Source organism: Garra rufa, chromosome 6 (assembly GCF_049309525.1).
Source record: "Garra rufa chromosome 6, GarRuf1.0, whole genome shotgun sequence".
Taxonomy (NCBI): domain Eukaryota; kingdom Metazoa; phylum Chordata; class Actinopteri; order Cypriniformes; family Cyprinidae; genus Garra; species Garra rufa.
Genome location: NC_133366.1, coordinates 31645655 through 31654943, shown reverse-complemented (window position 1 = coordinate 31654943; position 9289 = coordinate 31645655). Strand labels below are relative to the sequence as shown.

Genomic DNA, 9289 nt, shown 5'->3' with positions numbered 1-9289 from the left:
AATTGGTTTGGCTGCCACATTAGAGGTCGAAAGGGAGGGAGAGAGAGCTGAGGGGGTGTTGGGGGATGATGCAGGGGACCGAGGGCAGAACTTAGTTGTGGCCTGAAATGGGGTTGCAGAGGAGAAGGAAATGAGGCAGAAAGGCTTAACCTGATTAATGATAGGGTAGACTCTCCGCCATGCAGTATTAGGGCTTGGGCTTTGTATTTTACCATTTTTAGTCAAAATAAACTACCTGAAATGCACAGTTTTAATGCATCTATTAAATCTTCTGTGTCTCTCTCTGTGTTTAATAATAATGTGACTTTTGTAGACCCTTTAGAGACCTAATAAAGACCTTTATTATCCTATGTATATTAGCTTTGAGATAACACATAAGCTGGTGTATAAGCTAGTGTATTTCTAAACACTGAAAAAATGCACATGACAGAAGACACTTCATTGAACACTGGATGACTTTTTGGCAACACTTTTACCTAGACCCCAATTTAAGCCAAGATCTAAAATACAGATTTAAAATGTACAGTCTCTCTCATCTTTGTACCCCAAAACTTTGTGCAACCAAATGCTTTCTCGAACAAGAAGTCAATATTAATTTTTTTTTTTTTTTAACCAGAAGCAATTAGCAGGTACAAATTCATGAGTTGTCTGTGTTTTTGGCTGCTCAAACATGCATACCTTATTTAGTTTTCCAACTGTAAGTTGATTGCGACAGAGGTGGCTGGACTTTATTCATTTAAAAAAGTAAGCAAAGGCAATACTGTGGTGTATGTTCACTATACTGTTATATTGATGTAAACAGATCAAACAAATCCAATCAAATAGTTGCCTACAGATACAGCATGCAGTAGCTTATAGATATAAATAATTTAAAGCATACCACTGAGACACTTCTTCATTAGATCTGTCACCTTTAGATCTTGGCTTGTAGGTGTAGGTAAAGGTGCTTGCAAAAAAAGTCTTCCAATGTTAAATTAAGTTTCTTCTGTCAAGTGTATCTTTGTAATGTAAACAGTTGGCTATTTATTGGCTAATCTAATATATATTCCTGTTTTAAAAGGAAGCATGTCAACACATCACAGAAAAATGTGCTCATCAAGCCACTTCTCAGGGACTTAGCACAGAAAAAAATGTATAGTTAAGACAACAATAAAACCATACTGTAATAATATCATATAGCGTGGAGGTGGGTTTACATGCCAATTAGTTATGCCAGCCTAGAGCTTATGAGCAGTGTGAGGGTGCAATTTTCAGGGATGGTCACATGCTGCACAAGGAGCCGCCGACTTAAGCATCATCAATTTCATAAAAAATGACTGACACAAGGAACAAGTTTTAAATAATAGCTAAAATTAATCAGAATACAACTAGCTATCCCCTTAGATATTTTTAAGATATAATTGAAAACAGCTAATTATTTCCTGTCAGAACCTTCTTAAAATGTTGAACTGGTCTGAAATTGTATAAATAAACAAAATACAATAATGGTCAACTATGTGTACACAAGCATATTGTTACATGTTTATCAGTTGACCACCACAGCTAGTTAGTATACTGCTCTCTTGAATGTTGATGATGCTTTGGTGGTCCACTCCTCTATACCTTATATCACCAGAAAGGGTCCCTCTATTGAATTTATTTTTACTTCTTGCAGGAGAATGTCGGATAGGGAACTAAATAATTAAAGAAAAGGGACCCTTTTTGACTGCATCAACCATGGCACTGCTGGTAAGCTCTACAATACATTGTACAATCTATTTATCAGTTACATTTAGGTGATTATTTAAGTTACTTTTAGCCCTTATGCATGGCCTGGGATCTCTGAGGTTTTTTTTTTTTTTTTTTTTTTTTTTTGCTTTCTTGTATCTACATTATTAATTTTAGATTGGACATGTGGTAGGCAATGGTTGTATGGCACTCACAGAAACTCAGTGAACACAGATATCTTGGTTGCTTTATTTTGGTTTTGTTACTCCGTTTTTTAATCAATTCTACATCAGTATTACTAGTTTCCTTTTGTTTTCTGTGAAACCACTATATTTATCCAACTGTTAGTTGCACATCATAAGTACTGACTTATTTATTGCATGGTCTTATGATATTTGAGGGAGTTCTCAATCAGTTGTCTAGAGGCAGACAAAGTTGTAAGAAAATAAGTCAAAGTTTAGATAAATTGATGTAAAGTCATTTTTCTTGCTATGATTTATGTGATCCTGGATTGGGGTGAGAGAAAGCTCATCTTTATTAAAGTGAAGCCTAAATGAACAATAAGCTTATGGGTCTCTACCTTCAGGAGTGAGTCAGTGTACTAATGCTGTCCAAGTCTGAGTTAATATGCTATTGAGTTTCCCTTGATTATTGCATTACCATGGCTCAAATCAATTGATAAACTCCCATTCAATGTGGTGGAGTATTTAATTGAGTCAGAGTCAATTGCATTTGTGCATGCCTGCAGACATGCTGACAGGAGTAAACACTTTAGCAGAATACTGTCTAAGCTGTGTTAGAATTATTGAACTCTCTGCTGTGTCAGAAAGTAGTGTGCTCTAACACACATTCATGCACTTACTCAAATAAAAGCATGAAAATACAGGATTTTTTATTATTATTATTATTATTTTTAATGTATGTAAGTATTTATGTTTGAAGATCTTTATATGTTTTCAGTTCAAATAAATTGCTACAGGATTCCTATCCTCTCTTCCCTGCAGACATAGCTCCAACATCAACCTGCACCGCAAACTACTGACCAAAGAGCTGGATGACATTGTCCTGGACCCCCAGCTTACAACCTTGCCTAAAGAGCTGCGTGCTGAATTCCTGTCAACGATCTATGCTGACCACCATCTGGGACTGGAGGGGGTAGGGAATGCTGGACCACCACGAGATAGAGGATATGAGGGAATGAGAACCCCAGTCGCTAAAGAATTTTCACACAGCAATGGCTATTGTCGTGGCCCCAGTGATGACTACATGGTGCTGGACCTGAGTACCACCTCCAGCATACAATCAAGTGGCAGTGTGCAGTCCTCACAGGAGTCTGATGAGGGCAGTGATGAGGGCATCCTGCTGGATGACCTGGAGGGTGCTAGTGACAATGAGGACTGCACCCCCAGTACTGTGGCTAAGAGACTGGCAAGGGAGGGAAAAGATATGGAGGATGCCAGCAAAGAAGGAAGAGAAGGAGCCACAGAGGAGGGGCTTCTGCACTGTGACCCTTCGTTCTCACCATCCGTCTTGGCATCCAGTGGAGGTAATGGCACAGGAGGCATCCTGTGCACCATCTGCCACAAACTGTACAGTAACAAAGGGACCCTTCGGGTGCACTACAAGACTGTCCACCTGCGTGAAATGCACAAATGCAAAATACCTGGCTGTAACATGATGTTTTCGTCTGTGAGAAGCAGAAACAGACATAGTCAGAACCCCAACTTACACAAAAATGCCCCCTATACCACAATGATTGACTAGACCAGACATCCCTCCCCACCACACTGCCTCAAGTTCCAAATACTCCACACAACAACCCCCTTTCCATTCCCCAGCAACAAAATGCTATAAAAACAGCATTGTTTCTCTCCAAACATCTTTTCAAATATGAAAAGTTAGAGCAGAATTGTGCCCTTTTGACATTTCCGTTTTTTTTGGAAGCAAAAGACTGAACATCATATATCTCTCCATCCTTCACACAAACTTCTTCTCAGTCATTATTTTGTGACTCTTGCCTGCAGAAATGATCATGAGGAAAGAAAAAAACAAACAAACAAACATACAAAAAAACTTGTATTTGTGTAATAATAGCTTTTAAAGAATCCCATACAAGAGCATGACTGGCTTAAACATGTAAATAATATTGTTGTGAGGGGCTTTGGTGTGAAACAGTTGTATTGATGGTTGATATTTTCTCTTTTTTTGTTTATTTGTTTTAATTTACTTTTGGTCTAATACTTTGATTTTAAAAAAGTTAAGCAAGACAAAGTAGCATCTGCCTAGCTTGATTCATTTATATTGGCTTTAAGAATGTTTTACCTTAGAAAAGAAAAAGTAAAAACATGTGACTTGTGACTTGTTTTATCTACCTGTTAGATATACAGATAGCATGCTTTTAGCTCTGACAAAGTACCTTTTTTCTTTTATTTTCTCATGTTTATAGCTTTGGTACAAAAAAAAAAAAGGAAAAAAAAATCAATTTTGCACTTTGCAACTATACTAGTGGGACTTGTAACATTATTACAAGGATAACACTTTACAATGATGGTTGTCCAACGTGAAAGTGACATTTTTTAAGGATACAGTGCCAAGCGGTAATTACTGTTCCTTTAACAGAAATGTGCCAGATCTTGATATGAGAGTAATCTCTTTTGACATAATTAAACCCAATATTCATCCCATTTAGTAAGTGTTTCAGGTATATTCATTTGAATGCAGTAAATAAGTATTACTGACTCTGATCATATAATTTGAAGAGTAGAAGTGTATGGTTAAAGGCTGAATTAGCCCAGAGGTTAGGTAGATCTACTGCATGTAGTATTACTTTAAAAGAGTTAGTAAGTGTCCTGTAATTTATTTTGTCTCTAAATTTGATCAATTTTATCATATAAAAATGCCATTGACATTTCAGTGTGCCACACACGAGAGGCTCTAAACTGTGACCAAATCAAAGACAATGTTCCAAAACCTCATGAACAGAAATGACACATTGAGAAGAAGTTTAGGTAGTTTGCTCAAATGCTTTAGTTCTAGACATTAATTTACTGCAGAACCTCTGAAAACTGCTGAAATTTTCATCTTTATCTTGTTCCTGGCAAGCATTGTCTATTGGCCACACAATATCAAGACAAAGAAGAAAGCACTATTAAATTTGATCCAGTTAGTGGGTATGTAGATATGACTATTTATTTCTAGTAATCTGTTTATAAAAATTAACTGAATGCAAAATAGCCCTTTGATGTCTGTTGCTGTCAATTGGAATAAATGAAATATAATTATGAATGAATGAAATTAATTTACATTACTGAAACTCCATGCAGTTCAAAAGGTTATTAATGCTGGACAAACACTAGATGTATTTGTTCCCTCCTTTATGTGCTATAACAGTAGCAGGCCTTGTGGTATGATGGAAGGCATGAAGATTAAGAGATATTTCCAAGAGGCAATGGCAGTGTGTGTCATTCAATATGTGTTGCTACACAGAACCTGGAGATATTTCCACCACTGATCTGTGTAATAATTCAATTGTCAATTCATTAAATTCAGTGATTCAGTAAATGTTGCTGACAATACTGCATCATGGAGAGGCCCAAACTCTCCTTCTGGTTTTTTCTTTTATTCCTTCCTCTGTTTTCTTTTGCTCTGCCACCACCTTACCCGCTACCTCTTACCCCCATCACAACTGCTGCCACAGTGGGGGTCCTACAGGAACACTGGCTAATAGTGTACGCTTAACTTCACCGGATGGCACACAACACAGAAAAGGAGTTGTAATTGCCTGTTTATTCCATATAAGGGGAAAATTGAGCACATACAGCCAAGTTTCCCCCTAGAATCACAGCGGTATTTTACTTTCCTGCTCTCTGAAAGGGCTATGAAAGAGTGCCACTTCAGAAGCATTTTACTGCTTCAAAAACAATGCCCAAACTTTGTAGTTCTTGCACCAATAACTAATCAGTAAATGACAAGAGACATGAGGACCCGTTAATCTTAAAACATAATGCACATTTAGGATTGACAAAGGCTGGTGCTTTATTAAATCCCTAATAATAATAATAATTATAATAATTATTATTATTAACAACAACAACAACAGTAATAATAATCATAAGATGTATGTAGATAAGTAAAGTGATATGACGAAGTGGCATCCATATTTTCCAGACTGTGAAACTAAAGACTCCTAGAAAGATACACAGCATGAGCACAAAGAAAAAGCCTCAATTTAAATCTATTGAGATCTATTGAAATAAATTTACTTCCAAATCTGAATCCCTGATTACTTACACATTATGCTTTTGTTAGCATTAAATTTGTCTGATGGATGGTCCTTAAAAAGTTTCAAAATAAAGCAGTCCTGTGAGTAGCCATAATATATGACAGGGGAACGATCTTAAAAATGGGTTTTAGTTTCAGTCATTTAACAAAACATATGTATGAGAGAAGAGGGGAAGGAGTGAAGAAGCAAATGAAAATAAACAATTTCTCAGGACATTTTGCTATAATGTATTGATCTTTTTTTGGAGAGTAAATTCCTTCTCTTGTACCATCCCCTCCAGCTCATATTTTCCTTTTCCCAGCATATAAATGACCAGCATATTCTTCTGTGAGAGCCCATCAAGATCTCTGGTGTCCAGAGTTTGACAGTCATTACAGTCCTGCATTGTCCCCACAGAGTTAGGCTTTTACCATGAAGCCACTAGCTAAAAGAGTCTGTGAGCCTTAAATATTTCATTGTAGCTCTGAGGACAAGACCATCACAGACAGTAGTATTACAGAATGTAGTATCTTGCAAAGGTGATCTGTAAGTTTGCTGTGTTAACACTGTTCCTTCGAGGGAATGGAGTGATAAAGCACAAAAATAAGATATGATAGAATTGAAACCGCAGAATAGAAGACTTAAGTCGAACAAAATATAGACATTTAACAAATAAACAGAGGAACATTCTGATCAGTGTGATTAGTTATATGAAGATCGGTGATACAATGGAAAGAAAAAGAAAGAAAAACCATAGTCCATAATTCAATGCAAGTATAATATATTATGTGTTGTGCAACCACAAACAAAATAATAAATAAGCCTGAAATATTTGTTAACCCTTTTTTTGTTTGTTTTAATGCGATGTTTGATGTTTGATGTAGATGTCTTGTTTGATTGTCTTTATTGCCCACTGAAGAAAAGTGCATCCATTTTGATGGGTGATATTAATAGCTCATTAATGCTACTTTAAGTCTAAATTGTCTACTTTTCATCCCATAAGACAGTATGATGTCCTCCTTTAATGATTTTACATTTCTTGAAACCTTTCTTGTATCATAACCTTGATTTTTCTTTTTTTTTTCTTTTTTTGCATAAAATGCATATGGCGTGTAAATGGAATTTTTGTACAAATCAGAATTCTTGTACAATTTTATATTAAAGATTTATCAGTCACTGGCACGTTGAAGTACTTTATTCATTCGGATCAGACAGTGTCTTCGCACAGTTGGAAGTTAACACTTAATGAAACTCACAACAGTATTTTCCTATTTATGCCATAGAAGATGACCTGATTAGTAAAGACCTGATTAGTTTTTTTTTTTTTTTTTACTTTTCGTTATTGAAATATGATTAAACATATTATACAGATTTACCTAAATCATTTTTTACTTACAAAAACATTTTTTTTTTTTACTTTTTATAAAACAACAAAATTTTATGCAGAATATAACAATAATTTCTGGCATGTTTGACATGTTGTGGTACTGCACATGATGTGCTTTCAACATCTGCTTTGATCAATTTCTGTGCCACTGTGCAGTGAGCAGAGACAGCTAGTCGGGAAAACCTAACTAGAAAACTCTGAATAACAGATAGAAGCTCATATACTGTTAGTTTTGGTTGGTGTCAGTATTATTCTTATTAGATTTTTTTCTGATTAGATTTTAACAGTGTAAACACCATGATCATTTCTTGTAATAGCTACTAATTACGCAGGTTAAATATATTACTGAAATAATATTATCTGTTCATTATTAATATCTGTTCTATTTGTATATTATGTTCATCTGTTTGCTTTAATGCAACAGCACAGAGTCATATAACTGAGGAGCATGTAGTACTAGATATATACAGTAGATTATGACAATAGTCAGGAACTTCCCACCACTGTAAATTTGACATTGATGTGTAATTAACAGGTTAACAGGCATACCAGTACACATATACATATGTGACCCTGGACCACAAAACCAGTCTTAAGTCGCTGGGGTATATTTGTAGCAATAGCCAAAAATACATTGTATGGGTCAAAATTATTGATTTTTCTTTTATGTCAAAAATCATTGGGAAATTAAGTAAAGATCATGTTCCATGAAGATTTTTTGTAAAATTCCTACTGTAAATATATCAAAATGTAATTTTTGATTAGTAATATGCATTGTTAAGAACTTAATTTGGAGAAGGTGATTTTCTCAGTATTTAGATTTTTTTTGCACCCTCAGATTCCAGATATTCAAATAGATGTATCTCAGCCAAATATCGTCCTATCCTAACAAACCATACATCAATAGAAAGCTTATTTATTGAGCTTTCATATGTTGTATACATCTCAGTTTTGTAAAATTTAACCTTATGACTGGTTTTGTGGTCCAGGGTCACATATAACACAAGCAATGTACAGTACATACGCACACAAATATATCAGTAAAATGTAAAATACTGAATACCTATTGATTATCGCAAATTGCAACTCATTGGTTTCATAAATAAGGTGGGTCTAACCACTATATAAGTCACTACTGAAAGTCATTGCTTCAGAATCTTTGTTTTTAAAGACAAGACTTTTTTTTGCAAGTTGTGTTATGGTGTGTCTTACTCTACATTACCTATAAGGCTTTGGGAGTATGTTATGTGAATGTATGTGACTGGAGTTGACAGAGTCAAATATAAATGTATTGCATGTAAGACCGAGTGGACCTGTTGAGCTTTTGTTCTCAATAAAACCTCAACATTGTGAGCCCTCTAAAAAAAGATATCAATATTTAACGCTCCGGAATCATTTAATTATAGTCAGACCGCCACATTGTCTCTGTGAATCCAACGCTTCACATGATTTCGGATCGCCATAAATTTGAACAAAGAGGAAGGAGAGGTGCAAGTACTCGCTGCTATTTGCCATGGGGAAAGAGGCTGAGACAATATTCACTGTGCTATAACATTTTATACTGCATAGGAATGTTTTACATGAATACGCATGCTTTCACCAACATTCACAAAAGACAGGAATTGGTGGAAGCTTTTGTGAGAGAATTGTCAAGTCAAGTCACCTTTATTTATGTAGCTCTTTTAACAATACAGAGTTTTGCAAAGCAGCTTTACAGTATTAAATAGGAAAATAGTTTGTCAATAATGCAAAAGGACAATTGTAAACACTTAATTTTCAGTTAAAGTCAGTTCATCATTGATTCAGTTATGTCCAGTTCACTTGAGTTCAAATAGTATCTGGGCAAAAGTTGACGATATCACTGGAAATTAAGTGTCCCACACCAAGCAAGCCAGTGGTGACCGCATTAATTCACCGCATTAATCATAAGCTGC

The 9289-nt window shown here is 35.4% G+C and overlaps 1 protein-coding gene across 1 annotated transcript; it reads left to right on the top strand.

Annotated features, from left to right (window-relative positions):
• The first annotated feature begins 1632 nt into the window (after window positions 1-1632).
• bnc2 (basonuclin zinc finger protein 2) lies at window positions 1633-7013 on the top strand. The gene is made up of 2 exons (XM_073842793.1): window positions 1633-1728; window positions 2712-7013. The coding sequence occupies exon 2, from the start codon at window positions 2905-2907 to the stop codon at window positions 3469-3471; it is 567 nt and encodes a 188-aa protein (XP_073698894.1). The 5' UTR covers window positions 1633-1728; window positions 2712-2904; the 3' UTR covers window positions 3472-7013.
• Window positions 7014-9289: the final 2276 nt, after the last annotated feature.

Excerpts from the sequence above, each read along its gene's own strand:
- bnc2 (XM_073842793.1), top strand. The coding sequence starts at position 2,905 with ATGAGAACCCCAGTCGCTAAAGAATTTTCACACAGCAATGGCTATTGT.